The following is a 19,453-nucleotide window of genomic DNA, read 5'->3' on the forward strand; positions in this document are numbered from 1 at the left end:
TATTTCCTACATATCCATGAAATTGCTAATGGAACATTATGTTATGCAAAAGGATGTCGACTTACTTTTCTTCCAGAAACTGATCCAGTTTCTGACAGAAGAAATTTTCTCTACATCTCAAAGCTAGAGAGAGAGAGAGAGAGAGTGAGAGAGAAAGAGAGAGGGAGAAGTTATTAATGGGAGACTGTTTTAAACGTTTCATTGTCAGCGAGAACAAATGTAACGCCGGTACGAATTCCTTCTGAAAGAAATGGAAAGATAATGAATAACTCAGTCAGCGTCTACGAGTTCAAAGAACTGCCGCCTTACCAGCTTCCCTTTTTACAATCTGCCCATTTGTTTCGAAAATCCCTTTAATACTTTATAGAGAATTTAATTGTCCGTGACACGACTGCAATTACGGGAAGAGTTAATCACTTTTGCGCACGGAATCATTCAAATCAGTCAAAAGGAAAATGAATTTGGAAAATGACATTTACGATCGATTTCTCATCAATGTCCGCTCGAATACGATATTATCGAACCGTTTTCTTTAATTTCATGAAAAATGCATATTTTATTTTATAAAAATGAGATTACATGGAACGAGCAACGTTTGTTATGCGAAATTTTTTTCTACAGCTCTGCATGAATGTTTATTAGGCTGACGTAAGAATTTCGAGGCTCTTGGTTTCGCTGCTCCTTTTTAGTTTAAGGGTGGAAACCGCCCCTTTTATCCGAGCCGCCTTTTTATTTATGTGCTCGTAAATCCGAAACCACAAAAGATATCGAAAAACCTTTATTCGTATAAATTTTATGCCCTTTCGGCGCTCTAGACGTTATAAAAATATTTTATATTTTAGCTAAAAATCAGAAACTACCCTTTTCCACTTGGAAAAAATACAGACATAAAATTTCATATTTACAGACAAATTTACAGATTTAAATATCACAGAACAATGGTACAGGTCGATTTTATTTTTGTGATCTAAAATTGAATTTATTGAACCAATGAAATTAACACTAAGGCTGAGCGGCTTTACAAAAAAATGGCTCGTTTGAATTTATTGCTATTTTCTTTTTATGTGCTTGAATAAAAGAATTTATTTAATTATTTCCCTCCGTAATTTCAACAATTGCAAAATAAAATACATGTAATAAATAATTTAGATTGGTTGGGGTAGTTTTAGTGAATTGATAATGAATGAATATATTTGAAGAGTTATTAGCATACTTTTCAGTGGCGACGGCATGTCTAGAAACACTCGCAGCGCTGTCCGCCATTTATTGCTTCCGGGCTTAATGGAAATTTTCTGTAAATTATGCGAAATTTTTGTCGCAGCTAGTCTGAGAGGTGCCATCGCGTTGTCCCTCTTTTGCCATTACTTGATGGCGGAGACATTATCGACCTTGTAGACGCATAATGAGCTACTCTACACTTCAAAAGGGTATACAGGGTGTTTAACAGGTTTGCGTATGCGCGTTATAATTTATGCTTCACTATCAATACAAAATGGAAATATCCACTTTAATCACAGTATATTTTCCCTAAATGATTTAATTAAATTTGTATAAATAGTTTTATAGTATTTACAGGTATAAATATCACTGATTTTATTATAATTTTGTGTTAAATAATAATGTTGTCATTATTTATATGAAATTACGATATTATCACTAATGAAATTATTATTATGCAAATGCTTTACTTAAATTGGTATAAATAATTTTACATTCAAAGGTAGTTTTGATAGGTGTAAATAGCATTATTTATATGTTAATTATTTCTTTCTATTTAATTGCATTTCGTATTCTCTTGTTGCTTAGAAATTTTTAACATCCATTTTGGTTAAAAAAAAGGCAGAGAATGTTCTCCTTGTCTTAATACATAATTGTTTTTGTAGAATATTAATTATTATTGTCGAACCAGTAAAATTTAATCGAAGAATAATTCTAAAATAATAAGGGACCAGAAGAAACCGAGGGGAAAATGGCGACGGAAGCACACAAGACATTACATTCAAGAAAAATGATAGCAAAAGGGCGGTTTTTTAACCCCTTAACTGCTGGAGATTAAGATAAATGAGATTTTAGTTAAGATAAATATATTATATAATATTTCATATTTTATATGCATATATAGTATTAATTAAGACAAATACGATTTGGTTTTGTATAATAAGTTCCGATTTCCAGTTTATACACTCTGTATATAAATATTATGGCTTACAGAAATTTCACATTTCTATTTTCCTTATAAACTAACATTACACTATTTCTTCTGAAATAATGTGCTCGAGTTCATCAGTTTTGGCTGGTTAAACATTCTAATATTGTTATATTGTTCTTCTTATATTTCCATTTTCTAAAAAGTTCCTTAGGTATGTAAAAAAATCTTGCATAAATTACACAGCTACTGATTGCTGTGATTGTGATGATTGCAGTTACAATAATTGTTGTGTGTGCACTTTTACAACAAGTAGAAACAGTACGCCTTGGTCAGACATATCAGCAGCATTCTACTTGACGACAAAATATTATTTTGAACAAGGAATAGCAATGAAAAAAATTGTTTTAAAATTCTAATTCTAAAGGTGTGAACGTATTTGTGGTTGAAAAGTGCAAACTCTCTCGTAGGTAACAAAAGATCGACTCTTCCGAACGTTTCAGGTATGAAAGTATTACAGAAACGATGAAAAATCAATATTTCATGCGATGCTCAAAAATGAGAAGCATAGAGAAACGATTTACGAAGGGCTTTTTATACAATGGCCGAGCACATTCTTGAATAAGGCATACGCTCCAGAAAAAAGAAAAACGTTTGAAGCACCTATCCGAGGAGCTAGCAATGTTTCTAACATGATACCCTAATGTTTTCACACTATACTGAAGAAGTGCTGGACGTATAACAAATTTGATTGCTTTAGGAGAGAATACGAACTCTAACGAAATACAAAGTAAAGTCATGACTTAAGTAAGAAAAACCTTTACCCATCAAAAACGTTTAAAATCACTCAACATTTGAACCAGTAAATTTCTCACATTAAAATTAGGATTTTTGGCGTTTTCTCGTCAAGATCTGCAGAATTATATAAAAAAGAGTTAAAAATTTCTGGGTTGCTAAGGTGAAGTTTAACGCAAAATAGAATTTTATTTCGGTTTAAAGGAAATTAATGACACATTTATCAGAGTCTGACTCGATATTGTAGGGCAAGGAGATAAGTTGAGTTGCGCGTAATAAAAAGTTTATGTAAACAGTGTTTTAATCTCGCGAATAATGAATATTCACAGCCGCAAAATTCCAGGTAAATCGAGGTGTAGAAGGGCTGAAAGTTTCCTTGTTAGACACTCCCTATACAGTATGTAGTACAATCTCTGTCCATTCGGACGCGTTCATTATAGTTTCAGAACCGCTTAACATAATCAAATAAAATCGCTTGTACTTATACGAATTTAATCATGCCTGTTACCGTGTATAATTCGATGGTATAGCCATCGGGCTCGCCATCCTCGAGCTAGCCAGTATATTCTCGCGATAAGGGCCGCCATATTGATCGAATTTGGCGAATTAATTATTTCAATCTACCTGCACCCTCTCCTTTCGAAGCTGCGGATTCATGGATCCCCATAAATTTTCAATGGGGTTTGCGCCAGCCGGTTGCTCGGGTCAGTACAATGCCAGGATACTATTCACGCGAATTTCCCTGTTTTGCGTTATGCTCGAGAACAGTTGCGTTCTCCATCGGTGCTGAGCAACACAATCTTTCTATCAGAAAATACTATATTATGGTTCGTTTTGACTACATTCTATTAGAATAAAAATTACACAAAAATTAATAGACCAACTGCGGAACAGTAAAAGCATTTAAAGAATCGAAAAATGAAATTGTATTGTTTTCAGCTGTATGAAGTCCTGCAATTTATATAGATACTTTTTGTTCTTCATAAAAATCTGCAGTTTGGTCATTAAATAAGTTTTCTTTCATTTTTCTGTGATTTTTTTTGTCGAGGTGCTCAAATTAGATGGAACATCTAGATTATTATGTTTTCTCTGGTACAGTTCTTTCGATTAATCACCGTTTCCCTTTTTCCTCTGTTCTTCGTCACCTACTACGACCAACTTAAACCTGTCCGCTCTTCATTAGCTCGAGCACAGTTTTTCCAGTTTCTTTGATCCTCGAACAAGGCTTCCTGAAAAAGTTGCAATGTTTCTCCTTCCTTCTAGGATATCCTACAAAGCTCCTTCTTCCTCCTGGCTATCGATTAGCTTTCCATTCATTGCAGTCTCTTCCTTTTGTCTCTTTGCTCCAGTTGCTTTGGTTCATCCTCTACCATCTGTTTCTTATGGTCTATCGCTGGCCTCGATGCTTCTATCCTCTTTCACCGGATCCTCTCATTCATCGACAGTCTTCATTCCCAGATTCTATACTATATTCTTCCATTTTCTATTTATTGGCTTTTTCCTTCTCATTAAATCTGTGCACTCTCATTTTTTCTTTCTCATTAAATCTTTCTCTGTTCTCTTCTTTTTCAGCTTCCATTGTCTCTGACGATTTTCTATTTTTTTTTTTCAGTAAAATATTTTCACGGTAGCTTTTCTCCTCGAGTTTTTTTCTTGCTTTTTTGGTATTTTTTTCTATTTTTGTTTCTTCTTTCATTGTACGCGCTTTCATTTTATTTTTCTTTCTATTATTGTGTACTTGCTGATTATTCATTACAATTTTAATCTTTGGGCCGTATACAATTATGATAGAACTTGTAACATGATAATCAATCAAATGCAGGACAGTATTATACAGTACAATATTAAATGGTACTGTTAAATGAAATAGTACAGTGTACAATAAATTATGCTGTTAAATTGAACGATGAAGTGTGCAGTAAATTATACTGTTAAATAAAATAGTAAAGTGTACAATAAATTATGCTGTTAAATTCAATAATGAAGTGTACAATAAATGATACTGTGAAATACCTAAAAAATATAATATAAAAATTTGTAAGATAATATTTTATTAAATTTCCGGTTTCCGAAGTCCGTTCATAAAAATGTTGATGCGAGCCCATTTCAAGTGAAACATTCGTAGTTAGTATGTTACACGGCAGCTATCGAAGCTCAAAAGGAATAAAACGGGAGTGAACTGCCCCTAAATCGGTGTTACGAAAGTTCGCCGGCCGAAAGTCTCGTTTACATTAGTTCAGTTACTTGACTTTAAGTAATTGGAAACTACTTTAGCAGCGTGAACCTGTTATTCACTTCAGCTGGAGAGTATACACTCAAGTTTCTTTCAACTTTCCAGCGAAGCGAATAAGAGGTCCATACAAGCGAAGCAGTTTCTAGTTACACCGGAAATTCGGATAATTTCGCTAATGTGAACGAGCATTAACTTCCTATCTGTATCTCGTTACGCGTACAACACCAAACTGCATCAACCTGATTGAAATCATTAGACTGTTGATCTTTATGCATCGCATTAATTACAATACAAGACTTCACCGTACAAAATTTTCATACAAACAGAATTTAACATCTCTGATTTTCTGAATTCAATAAAATTTTATTTGATCCTTGCACCTCTAAATATTTTACTGACAAACATTTGATTGTTTTATTGCAATAGGAACTGTAAATTTACAGAAAATTTTGTTTACTGTTATATGCATACCGAACACCGGATTTGTTTAACAATTACTTTCGCCTTTCTAATAGTCTATACAAATTTTTAGAGGGATATTGAACTTCACAGAATTAGATTGTTAAAATAGTCAATGAATATGAATGTAGAAAATGCTGAAGAAATTATTATAGTTTCATATGGTTCTGTATAATACGTGTTAAATAACTACGTCGTTTGGTCCTCGATAGTCTTCGACTATTATTCATAACAGCCTGTACATCACCTGCAGCAGGTGCTGCGCCACTTCTAATGCACTGATTTGCATAAATCAATAATCTGGTGCCACAAATGATAAGTGTTCTATTAGAAATTCATAATCCAGATTCTTCAACTTTTTCTACCTAAACCAGCCAAGTCGCCAGAACTTGAGCAACATTAGAATGCTGCCTAACAGCGATATACAGAGTGTTTCAAAACAGTTTATCAATTTCTCAATTAAAAGTATTGCAGTGTCTTCAATACCTTAAGTATCATTAACCATCTAGCATGGCAATCAGTACTTTCTAAACTAATTACAACCATACAGCTGCTATTTTATTCAAACAGGTCGACAATAGCACGAAGCTATAAACCCAACAGCTAAATTGTTCACGGAGAATGTTTTATAAATAGTTCACAGAGGATGTCTATCAAATTCGTTTCTTCATCTTAATTCGATTAATTAATTCAATTTATTGCGACTAGAGCAATATGTTGTTGCATATGGAAATGTCCGATCGAAGAATGCAAATGTTTCAACAAGAAATAGTATTACAATCTTCAAGTTTAATACAGGGTGTTCCAAAAATGTTGTATTTTCTTGAAAAAGGTGATTCCTTAAGTCATTTGAAATAACTTTTTCCTTTGCGAAAATGTTCTCCGACGCTTCGTCGAGGAGTTATTAGCGAATTACGCGGACCAATCAGAGCGCGCCCACAGCGGGCCCATTCCGGCTCGGCGATGGGTCCCGCTGAGCGCGTCGTCGGTATTGGCCGAGCCGGAGTCGGTCCGCTGTAGGCGTGCTCCGATTGGTCCGCGTTTTTCGTTAATAACTCCGCAACGAAGCGGCGGAGAACATTTTCGCAAAGGAAAAAGTTGTTCAATTTTCACTGAACTATTCAATTTTTAATACAGTTGAGAAACGTTTGATTCATCGACGGAATATGTTGCTCGCAATGGTGCTTGCTTTGGTGTAAGACATTTTCATATGCAACAGCCTAATAATTACAGCCACGTAGCTATCATTCCATCGGACCCGGTCGCCGAATTAAGCTTATAGTCCAGCTATAGTTCATAGAGCATGTCCACAGTTAAGGGGTTAATCCGCTTAGCTCCCGGCAAGCGAATTGCGGTTGGTCTGCGTGTAGAAAAGCGAAGAAACATTAGGAAAACAATTCGAATGACCCGTGGCCTCCTCCTACCTCGATACGGCGACATGCCATAGGAGCGAGATCATGTACCTTTCTCTCTCTTTCATCCTCACACACTTTCATTCTTACTGTCAGCATACTCTTTCTCTCTCTCTCTCCCTTTCTCTCTCTCTCTCTCTCTCTCTCTCTCTCTCTCTCTTTTCGTTTCTATCATACGTTACCTTCAGGCCTCAAGAAATCATAAAAGCAGACGGGTCTGCGCCCTCGTACGTTGACAAACGCTCGGACGTTGGCAAACGTTGATCGTACGCGCTATACTAATCCTCAAGGCAGTCGAGAGCACCCTGCGACAACTTCTGCGAGCACTATACATTCTAATCGCGATTAATTACGTCGCTTTTCAATCTCAAACTACGTCTTCAGACGCTTGGCGAGTACAAACCACAGTAGTTTTAACCTTAACAAATTAGATTTCACAATTTACGTTACCAATAGAAGATTAAAGCCGGTATAGTAAACGAAACAGTCACAGTGTCAAGGTCAAAGCGTGCAAACTTGAGTAATCGTGTGGGGTGCCGTCTAGCTGCCTTGACTATAGTATAGTCATTTCGTTAGCGTACGTAGCGTCGTGTGCGAACGTCCAGTAACGTATATACGAATATATGTATATAATATATATAATATACACTATGGTAATAGGAGGATAAAAAAGCCCTCGAGAGAGAGATGAAAAAGGTAAATCTGTGTTTATCATTTTTGTAATGATTTTCTCATTTGTTCGTTTTATCGGTTTTGTTTTTGGATTTGTTTCTATTTTTTTTTGACTGTTTTTCGTTTTTTTTGTTTGTTTTTAGGTACCTGAAACACCGTCACAATAGCCCAGAGTAACGAGTCAAAGTTTTTTCTATCACACTCGACGTCAGAGCTGCCTTTCATCGTTTCACAGAATTTGCAACCAAACAGGTTCATCCCGAGAATACTACAACACAACGAAACGTGCAATGTACTTCCTTATCCGTAAATATATAGATAGATAGGTAGAGATACATGTGTGTGTGTGTGTGTGTGTGCGTGTTTGCGGGTAATAGAGAACAATTTTAGATAGAGGATGAAGGAGATAGAGACAGAGCAGGAAATATAGAGCGACAGACAAAGAGGAGGGGGAATTGAATTTTTGGGAATTTAATTGGAACCAGTTTTTGGTTTTTCGATTAAGAAAAATTGATGGGTTACATTTACCTAGGTTTCACCTATCGATTTTTTTTTAAATTTGGTTATACGAGTGGACTGTTTTATTGCATTTTTTAAGGTTTAAAGAAACGTTTCAATAAATTAATGTTTGGATATTATTTCAATATTTTTAGATATAGTTTTATGCATTCAAATATTTCAATATTTTTAAGAAATATATTTTTATAAATACAAGTATTTGTGTATTTCATATTTTGTAACTGTCTCGACTCTTATTGAAAATTTTTATGGAAATTTCTATTATTTCGAGTAGTGAATCAAAAGTTGGAAGAAAATTAAATTATCTTGCAAATCTTGACCATTTTTAAAGACGATTCAATTCAATTTCAGAAACAATATACTTAGAGACAATTTAATAGCAATTCAAAATGGCAACAAAAACGATTTAATAAAATTTTATATTATTATACGTGGACAAATTGTTAAACATATACAACCTTAATTTTTGTCTTTTACTAGGTGTATGTAACCCCTTAAACTAGCATCAGAAAATTGTGTTAATTTTTAGACAAAATGATTCCGCAAAAGTCAACATCATTATATTGAACAAAACAAGGAGTGGAATATTTTTACGGTAGTCATAATTTATACGTAAATATTGTTAAAAGGTCAAGAATCTCGATTAAGGTAAAACGAAACGATTTAAAAATTCGATTTATGTAAACAAAATGGTTTCGCGAGCCGAGGTTATAAATTGTTTAATAGTATATAATTTTGGCGAGGATCGTATAAGAATTTTATTTTCGATTAATTATGAGCCAAAAGATCTCTTTACACCGAAAGATTAAATGATCACCAAATACAGTTTCATTTAAATTTATTTAATTTTTAATGGAACGGAATATACGTTAAAATGCAATTCACATGTCAAATTCTACAAAAACAAAATGACTTCTCCAGAAATCCAATAATTACACTCGGAGCATCGAAAAAACGTTTCCGAAAAATATAATTCTAAAAGTTTAACCAGGTTATAACAAGTTACCACGTTGACTCTGCCAGCTCGCGTGCGGCTTGAACCGAATGAAAGCTGGTTTTTTCACGAAATTAGAGCTCGGTAAACTGAATTTTTGTCGGGAACGTAATTACAAAGGGAATATTTTTTTCGTACTTTTCCGACCGTTTCTGCGGGTGTAGTCGAATTGATTACGGTTCGAATGGCCGCAGTGATGGCACACGCACTGCACGCACACGCACAAACGGTAGTCAAAGTTTCGAAATTGTTTAAAAACCGACGGCTTACAAAGTCCGTTCGACGGTGCACAATCGAACAAAATGGCGCTGTGTACCACCGGGGGCACGTTTTGAATAAAATAGTTATCGATTCGTTCCGTTCCGTTCCGTTCCCGAACGGTCTCGCGTAATCGAGTTTCGTTTCAAAGTCAATACGACTTTGTTACACGTATGAATGAATAACTTCCGTTCAAAACAAAAATCTTTCGGTGCTGTTTGATAACAAACTGGGTTCACAAGTCGCGACGCCATTTCAAAAACCAATCTTCTTGTTTATTTTCCGTTTAGATTTACCTTCAAGTCTGATACTTTATCTATTAAGTGTACAAATTAATTCGTAGCGCTGTAGTCGTGAATTTGTTCACTGTTTACAATGCGTCGGTATTTTTTTAAACGACACGCTATATATTTTCTTTGATATGCTTGTAGAGCATGAACAGACGAGTCCAACGATTACCATAACCATACCGTTTCGATCATTCAATCTCGAGATATTCGTGTCTGAAAGCGTCAACATCTCACCTTTCAGACATGAATATCTCGAGATTCAATGATTGAAAGGGTATGGTTATGGTAGTCGTTGGATTCGTCTGTTCATGCTCTACATGTATATTAAAGAAAATATATAGGGTGATGCTCAAAAATACATCGATGATCTTGGAATCTTGTTAAAAAATGATTTTGGGAAAACATTTTTTTGCTATTGTAGGTAACTTTGGAGATAGCGTAACTTTGCTCTGAGAAGTTTCTTTCATAGAACAATAAATAAGGCAGATATTCAAGCGATCCCGTTTAGATGAAACACCCTGTATAGATAAAGATTGATAAGCTAGAATTTGAGTACATTTAACCATTTAATGTGTATACAGCTTAGCCGAATAAAACACTGATACTAGCATAGTATAATATTTCAAGTCAATTACTGTGCATTTCACTTTAGAAATAATTACTGAACTCTCAATTCGGTGAATAAAGGATTTAGACTTAAATAAAATGGCCAGTGATTGATTGCCAGAGCCACGAATTAATTTGTACATCTAACAATTTAAACCGTGAGGTCATTTGAATATTTATTGTTTTATTGGTGACCGCGATGTATGGTCCAATTTAGATAGAGACATTATCGAAATTTTATGGAACATAAAATCGTGTTCACAGTTTAGTAAATAAAATAGTTTTATTGGAATCGGTAACAATATGTCACTTAATTAACGCGGAGTTTTAAAGCAGACAGTATTTATTATTTAAATGGTGACGCAATTTATGACCCAGTTTAAACAAAAATATTATAGACATTTTATGGGATATAAAATCGTATTTATTGTTTCGAGGAGCAGAAAAGTTTTATGGGAAATGGAGTTGGTAAAAATATTTTGGTAATTAGTTACTATTTATTTTGCGGTGCCTAGATGTTGGGAATTATTATCTTTGTCTGTTTTCGGACGTTGTGGGTATATTTATTATATATTTTTATAAGAGTATAGAAATCAGATAGATTGAAAAAAAAAAGTTTGTAAGTAAAGCGAAATATTCTTAACAGAAACCTACAGAAAGCCGCACTTTGATCACCTAATTTCGATGAGCATCGGACTATTATTTAAGTATTGCGAATATCAGGCTATCCTGCAAGTAATGTCGTTTCGCAGTAACAGCAATTGTTGGAAGATTAGTGGTGATTGCTTGTATACTATTTACAGTATACGAGGTTGAACATTGTAAGTGTCAAATAAATACTTGTATATACGAAAACCATATGTGTGTTACTGTTGAAACATTTTTCGAGATTTATTATGTCTACAAATCTCTCATATTGAATTTTCTATCCAGATATCGAGGGCACACTCTGTTGCGACAGATTGTAGCAGTATCCCCCTCGATCATAGCAATCCATAGTAATCCTAGACATGTGTCCAGAACAGGTATAGTCAATAAGCGCTTTCTGCCCTCGCCTCGGAGCGCTTTGGATTTGGAACTGCGCCCGAGGGCAAATCACGTCAAAGAACGAGTCCACTGATTGGATATCTATCTTGCGTGGAATGATCCGAGTAGGCGTGGTTTTATCAGTTTCGAACAGGGACCATAACTGCTACCACCAAAATGTAAAAAGGTCACGGATACAGTACTATTTCTTTAAAAAAAAAAACGTTTCTAGCTACGAATAGTAAAATTATAAATTTTCAAACTTGTTGAAAATATTCTTAAAAAAAAATTCTCTACACTTTGCAATTAACCCTGAAGTCATGGAATAAAGATAAAAGATCTTCATAAATAGCAGAGCAATACAAATTAATTGCAAAATAAATGGTAAAATTCAAGTGACCACCATTTTTGGGGATTGATATTTTTAACCTGAATAATGAACGGGTTTCCGTGATCGACTTTTTTTGCAAGCATTTTGAACACAGCTGCGAGTTATGGTCCCTGATTTTAGCGGAGTTAGAGCAGTTCTCCGCAGTGCAGACTCGGCACGTGTCAAATTCAGGCAATTAGTTTCTAAAACCACAACAGATTCTGCATCAGCAGCTTGTTCCATACGTGACACCATTCCTCTATTAGATCAAATCCCAAGTGTTGGGTAAGTGCGCAAACTGCCAACCATAATGTGATAGCTTGTCCATTTACGTATTCCAGAGTGACAGCTCAAAAATGCTTAAAATTGCACATCTTTACACACCCATACCTTTTTAACCAGTGAATTCCTAACATTAAAACTTTGATTTTCGGCATTTTCCCGCCAAAATCTACAGGATTGCATTAAAGAAAGTTAAAAGTTTCTCGTTTCCCGAGGTAAAGTTTAACCCTATATTTCCTGAATAAGTGGAAAATTTAGAAAAAGACTCAATATTTAAAAAATTTTTGTCACTACTCAAGGAACGTCTGTATTTTCTTGTGGAAATATTTCGTCCGAGACGGTTTCGGACTGTTTCCGGGCACGACATTACTCGCAGGATCCCCCGTTAGCAATAAAAAATCGGCCGCAAGAAGATCGAGGGTAAGGGCGATTGTGGCGAGCGGCCAATCGAATCGAACTCTGGGTGAAACCCCGGTTTAGCGAGAGGCCTTGTGCGCAGCATGATCAGAGAACCGGGGTCGGAAAAGGTTCACATATCGTTCATTCGCAAGCTGACTAATATCGATGACCACACCGAGGCGCACGCACTTTGTAGGCATTTGAAAGAACGAGAGAACAAAAATGAAAACCAGAAGAAGTAGAGGAAGAAGTAGAAGAAGAAGAAGAAGAAGAAGAAGAAGTAGAGAAAACCGAAATAAAAGTTTCGAACGAAAAAGGATAAACAAGATGGAAGGAAGAGTAGTGTAGAGCAGAAAGTAAACGAAATAATAAACGGAATAGAAGAATATTTGGTAGCGACAGTGAGAGAAAGTACGAATACACGAATAATCAATAGGTAATAGGTAGAGATATATATATACATATAGCTCTCATACTTCGTCGCTAGGTAAAAAGCATCATGCACACATGAGACAATTTCTGGTATATATACGTATATATATATGTATATACTTATATTGATAATTCATATATATATGTATAATAGGTGTCCTCTAAAGAAAACGGTCAAAGTAATACACGTTCGATGCCTCAAGCCATGAGAAAGGGCCAACAAGACATCCCTCGTAGACGTGCCAACAAAACACCCATATCGCCATTACCATTAACAACGTTCAGATAAACGCTGCTGATGAACGCTCAGAAAATCAAAATGTAATATTTCAAAAACAAAATAATATACAGAGTCTGGTAGCACGTATACAGGCTGGGTCATGTCACCGGGACCGGGTTGCGAATCAGGCTAACTCGGGAAATCATTGCAGAGAAAAATGTCGAACGATACAATCTATTTTCCTGTCGTTTCGATTTTCTCGTGAATACGATACTGTTTAAAATGTGGAATTTTGGAAATATTTTATTAGTTTTTATTATATTTTATTCATTTTATCCATTTATAATATTTTTCATTTAGTGGAAATAGTTCTTAAATTAACAATTAAATTAACTCGATTATAGAAACTGAGGTCTTTCAATTTGTTGACATGAGCGGGGTTCTAGCGAATATTAAAAGTCACGAAATTAACTATGTAAAAATAGGACCAAAAGGTGTGAAAATATTTTTTACTTTGCTGTTTCACAAAATGGCAACGGTTCTCTTCGGTATAATCTAAAAAAAAAAACTTGCAAAGTTCTCAAAAAATATTCATTTCCAAACATTTCAACAAAAAGGTAAATTTCTCGTTAATATATTAAACAATGCAAGAATCCCAACGAACGCAAAATAGTAAAAAGAAAATAGATCTTTCTGTGTCATTCAAATTTATCTTCTGCAATTTTTGTAGATAATTACGTCAACCAGAACGCATCTCACTGATCTCAATGATTTGCAAATGCGTTGTCCAGGTCGTGATCCTAAATAATTTCAATTATACTTCACAATTATAATTCAAGGTCATCTCAAGGTCATACACGATCACTGAATTCTTTTTAATATCAGCTACAACTCTAGTCCAAAGTACATGTTATCATTCAAAACGACAAGGTGACCTTATTTAAGGTCAAACGTTTCAGAAATTTTTCAATCAAAAGCCAATTATCGTTTGAACAAACTATTGTTTCGAACTTGAAGATTGTTTTTCTGGTAGATAAAATTGGAAATATTTAAACAAGCCTAACCCAAGGTTACTTAAAAAGTCTCGAGAAACTATTATTCAAAAACCCGTCAAAAACCAAAAACCAGACGTCACAAGCGTAAACGAAAGTTCCCCGGAGCATTAACCTTGACCCCAACGCATTTAAAAATCATGAAAATCGGCGACACGTGGTCCAACGCTAATCACCTATTTCCCCGATCAGCGACCATAATCTCGCAAGCCCGCTCCATCGAATCCACGACTCGGCCCGTGTACGGGCGCATGTAGACGAGAACTGGCTGCGACTCGATCATCTATGTAAATGGTGACGATGCAATCACGCGGTTACGATCCAAATGCCGTGAGACAAAGTGACAAGCGCATAAACAAGAAAAGACAGGAGGTATATAAAACGGAAGACATAGTCACCTAAATGGCGCATATCGCGGCTCGAGAAAAGGGGGTGGGGGGGTGGGGCGGGTCGGTGGTAGGGTGGATGGGTTGGTTTTCAGCGGTGAAAATTTCGCAACGAGAAAAAGCTCCAGGCTCCGGTGGAAGCTCGGAAGCGTAGAAAAACAACAAGCTCTTTCACCAAGGTAAAAAAACACGGATGGTCAAATGATTCCGAGGGGTTGAACACGGTTAGCATGGAGGATCGATCGAGGCTCGCTTGTCCACGATATAATCTTCTATAATTCAACGGCGTGATCGGGATCAAGATATCTCTTTTCCACGGCGTGAGGACATCCCGTGAAGGATCGGCTCGAACTGCTTCGGCGATCATGCAAAACGCACCGTTTAGGCTGATGAAGGACAAAGAAAGGGGGGGGGGGGGGACGAAGAGAGGTGTGATCATCTGAACCGAGGTAGCGAACGATCTACGGGGGGGCCCGAGTTTGATCCACGACGCGGTACCTGGGGGGGTTAAATCGCGATCCTGGGAACCGTGCGCCTCCCGTTCGATATCGATCGATCGATCAACGCCGACTGACGACGACGACGACGACGACGACGACGAAGACGACGACGAAGACGACGACGACGACGAAGACGACGACCAAGACGATGGTGTATAACACACACACACGATCGACCGCGTGACGTTGACCGTTGTTGGTCCAACGAAAGGGAGAACGAAAGGGAACGACTTACCTGAATATAAAGATGAATAGTACTAAAAGGGAAAAGAATACGGCAACGTTATCCATGGTGCGCAGCATCACGAACAGCTGGCGGCGCAGGTTCGGCAGGAAACGAACCAGCTTCAGGATCCGCAGGAGGCGGAAGGTGCGCAACACGCTCAGACCGGAGCTTCCGCTTCGCTCCTCGACGAACGCTTGGAAGATCTCGACCACACTGGACAATCAGAGGACAAGTTAGCCTGTCAACTGTCACGTTCCGCTCGGTGATCGCGACTATACTGTAAGAGACAGTGTGCAGATCTCTCTAAAAGTAGACATAACTTCTTTCTCTCTAATGATTGCTTTATGAGACTCTCACCAACGTATTCGCGACGTTTTTCTGAAAAGAATGAGCCCAAACACGATACTGTTTGGGTCGCGTTTACCTGTGTAATTCATAATTTGGTAGAATCTCGATTATCCGAACTCGTAGGTGGCGCCGCGTGCGTTCGGATAAATGTGCTCCGAATTACGTCGTGTTTGGGCTCGTTTTAATCGGAAAAATGTGACGAATATGTCTGAAGTAGTTTTTCAAGTGAATTTGATAGTATGGACGTTTTAGAAGTCTCTTGAAGACCCTCGAGAAAATGATTTGATGGTGTACGTACCTTAGTACGACGACAACCCCGTCAAAGACGTTGAATCCGTTGCTAATATAGCCAAACGGGCCCTCCGCTATTATCTTGAGTAACATTTCCACGGCGAAAACGGCCGAAAACACAATATTGCTTATTTCAACCACTATGGTTAATTGCTCTGGCTGTTGACCGACGAACAGAAAAAATATACCACGTTCGGTGCGTGTGTTTAAAATCGTAGTGTACCTTCTACCCTAATGCTAATTACACCGACAGTTAAGGCGGACAGGGTAAGTCACCGTAAAATTATTTGCATGGCTCCCAAAAGTTTGAATGTCTCGTATAAATTGTTTCGAAAATTGTAAAAATACAGAATGTATAAAATTTGTTTTGTCAAACATTTTTATTAGCTCATGTTGACTGTAATTGATGAAAATTTTTGGTTCACCTGAAGAACTGCTGTTCGTTGCAAAACGTATAGCAATCTGTGTCCTATTACAATAAATAAATTCAAGACGAGATATTCGATTTAGATAAAGCCATAACGTGAGTACTGAAAACTGAGGGACGAAAGTATTCTACTTCCGCTGACGTCACTTCACCTACTAATTCCAAGTGTTTCGTAATTCACGGTACAATGGAGATGATGATAATTTCCGCTAAGGATGCAATTTTATGCGCCGTATCGAATTTTTGCGCACGAGGCTCTACGACTCTCAGGAAATCGAATGCAAAACTACATAGTATACACGGTGATCGAATAATGTCGGCTTGTTAACCCGTATTTCGCTGACAAGGGAGCATCAATAACCTAAAAATTCGATAACCTGAACGTCGATTGAAGTATCAGACTATTTTTTGTCCTTGCCGCTTCATTTTCGAAAAATTTGCAAAGATGTCCTTTAAACTTCTCTTATCAATATTACGAAGGATTTGTTACAATTGTTACATGTCAAGTGACTCACCCTGTATATACAGTAATGTCTCGATACTGCAAAAATTCAGGACTGAAATATTATTTGTATCACGTATAGACACTGCTGCATGATCTATTACGTGAAACAATATTAATTCAGTTGCAAAACTTATTTCTCTCTAATGGTTTTTATTCATAAACCTTTTACCAACATATTCCTGACATTTTTCTCATTAAAACGAGCCCAAACACGACACAATTTGAATCACATTTACGCGTTTAATCCACGATATAGTGGAACCTCGTTTATCCGAACCGACCATTTCGACTAGTTCAAATCGTGATTTACGCAAGCAAATCAGATCCAAATGGTACCGTGTTTGGACTCATTTTAATCAGGAAACTATCACGCATGTGTTGCTAAAAGTTTCGTAAAGAAATAATTACAGTAAAAAAGGTTTCGTCCTGGAATTACTATCGTTTCATGTTACAGTTCTCACCAGCTTCCAGGGCACACTCCACCGTGACGGAGATCAATTTTTCGCAAACACCGAGAACATCTCTTTCGCATGTATCGAGACATCGCTGTAGAGATCGTGTTTGCGTTTCGCGAAGGGACATACTGACCTGATTATGGTACTCGATGCCCATGCTCAGCGTATTGATCAGAATCGCGACTAGTATACCCTGTTGAAAGTATTTGTGCTCGACCAGCTTCTTGATCGACCGTCTGATGCACCGTATCACGCAGATACAACAGCTTCCGCAGGACCTGAGGAGCCTTTTCGCCCGCGAGGATTTCGCCCATTTGTCAGCCTCATCCGGCCATTGATCACCGGCTGCCTGCAGCTCGCAGCAACAGGAGCAATTATCGATGTCCGATGTTAGCCACTGTGTACGATCCTCCAGAGTAATGTGTCGATCCCTTATGCCTAAAATAAATGCTCCCGTCTACATGCGATCGCGTAATCAGACGCCACCTCCTGCTCCGCACTGATTTCGGATTACTCCGTTACACGCGCACAATACCAGCCATATTCGAACGAACCACTAACGGAAATCATTGTCAATCTCGATTCATCCAATTAACATCACCCAGACACTCCGGCTTCATATACCGAGATGTATTAACAATTTATTAACTATGCATACTGTATTTTGTTCACAATTTCCCATGTTTTATTCGATGCTCTTATAGAGCGCGAAATGACGAGTCGATGGAGTACAAAGACCGTACAGTTACGATCATTCAATCTCGAGATATTCCTGTCTGAAAGGTAAGAATTTAATTTATTCAGACACGAATATCTCGAGATCGAATGATCGTAATGGTATGGTCATGGTACTCGTTGGATTCGTCTTTTCATGCTCTACACATTGAAGAAAGTATGTAGAGTTCCATGTAAAAAAATACCGATGTTACAATAAATATTCTCGTTAAAGCTGTGAAAAGCAATTCTTCCCAATTAAATTCTTCTAAAAAATATTTGCATACATCAACTGATAAACTAATCCTTCTAGTACCTCAAAAACAAGACTCAAGTTACTCGAACCAATGTTAAACAAATTATTCTGTTTTGGAGGCGTTAGGGGGCGTACTGACACTTTTTTGGCAGACTGTATGACAGGCTGCTGGCACAGTAGAGTCGTAAATCCACGGCTGGTTAGCTCAGAAGTAAACAGAGAAGGACTGTTACCTTTTGTCAGCGAGTTCAAGAAGGAGTCCAGTGTCAGTTGGCCCGTTGGCAATGCAGCGCTCAGAGCACCGCCCAGCGCCAGCAACTCTTGACAGGTCATAGCTTCGCTTCTGCTCAGCTCCGCCTGCAACTGTGCCGACACGTGCACATGACAGATAGCCGGTGTAACGGACACGTTTTATGAAAAGCACTATACTACGGACACCGGAGAAATAGTCTAGTTGTAAATTAGCTGATGTGACAGACAGTGCCGTGCGGTTCGGTCTACCGTCCAACAGGTGTTTGCAGATTCATTGTCAAGTGGACATTTCTTTCCATGGAATCAGGAATTTCGGCCAGTAATATTGTCCAATGTCTACTTTGCACGTCAACAAACAGCACATAATTTTTATAGATTTTTGTGTAGGTTAAAAGTTAATTTAAAAATTATTATTGTATACAATAACACTGACCAATGACTGTTTTCTGTGTCAGTAATTGATAAGAGGTTTTTCAGGATTTTATGCAGTTATAATAAAAATCGGATCAAATGCAAAATAGTAAAATCATTTAATTAATTTAGAAATGTATTCGACTTGTTAAAAATATTAAGTAATGTCTATGTGACATAAAGGTTTAGTTAGAATTAGGTTCTGCACGACAGTCCCCCCTAAGCAGAGAAAGTCACGGCTAGAAATTAATCAGGCATAAACGTCGACACCGAAACCGTTCATGCCAAAAAGGTGATATTGTGCATTTGGTGGGACATTAAGGATGTCATTTATCACGAGTCGCCGCGATCTGATCAAACTGTTAATGTAGACCGTTGCCAACGGTAACTCATCCGTTAGAGTGATGAAATAGGGCGGAAAGGAAATGGATTTACTGGCAGCGAAACCAGGAAAGTTATTAGCTTCAGACCGTTCCCTAGAAACCAACTTGAATAAGTTTCTTTTTTAACAGTATAC

The 19,453-nt window shown here is 37.1% G+C and overlaps 1 protein-coding gene across 3 annotated transcripts in view; it reads right to left on the reverse strand.

Moving 5' to 3' along the window:
* Ca-alpha1t (Ca[2+]-channel protein alpha[[1]] subunit T) overlaps positions 1-19,453 on the reverse strand; it is a 127,218-nt gene that overhangs the window by 22,997 nt on the left and 84,768 nt on the right. For 2 of the 3 annotated variants that reach the window (XM_076796654.1, XM_076796653.1), the window contains 4 exons: positions 18,507-18,636; positions 17,437-17,741; positions 15,924-16,075; positions 15,287-15,490 (listed from right to left, as the gene is read on the reverse strand). In XM_076796654.1, coding sequence (XP_076652769.1) covers positions 15,287-15,490; positions 15,924-16,075; positions 17,437-17,741; positions 18,507-18,636 — 791 coding nt within the window. Of the gene's footprint in view, positions 1-7,864; positions 7,986-15,286; positions 15,491-15,923; positions 16,076-17,436; positions 17,742-18,506; positions 18,637-19,453 lie in introns of all 3 variants that reach the window. The other variant, XM_076796655.1, reaches the window with a different exon arrangement.

Source organism: Halictus rubicundus, chromosome 11, assembly GCF_050948215.1.
Source record: "Halictus rubicundus isolate RS-2024b chromosome 11, iyHalRubi1_principal, whole genome shotgun sequence".
Classification (NCBI taxonomy): domain Eukaryota; kingdom Metazoa; phylum Arthropoda; class Insecta; order Hymenoptera; family Halictidae; genus Halictus; species Halictus rubicundus.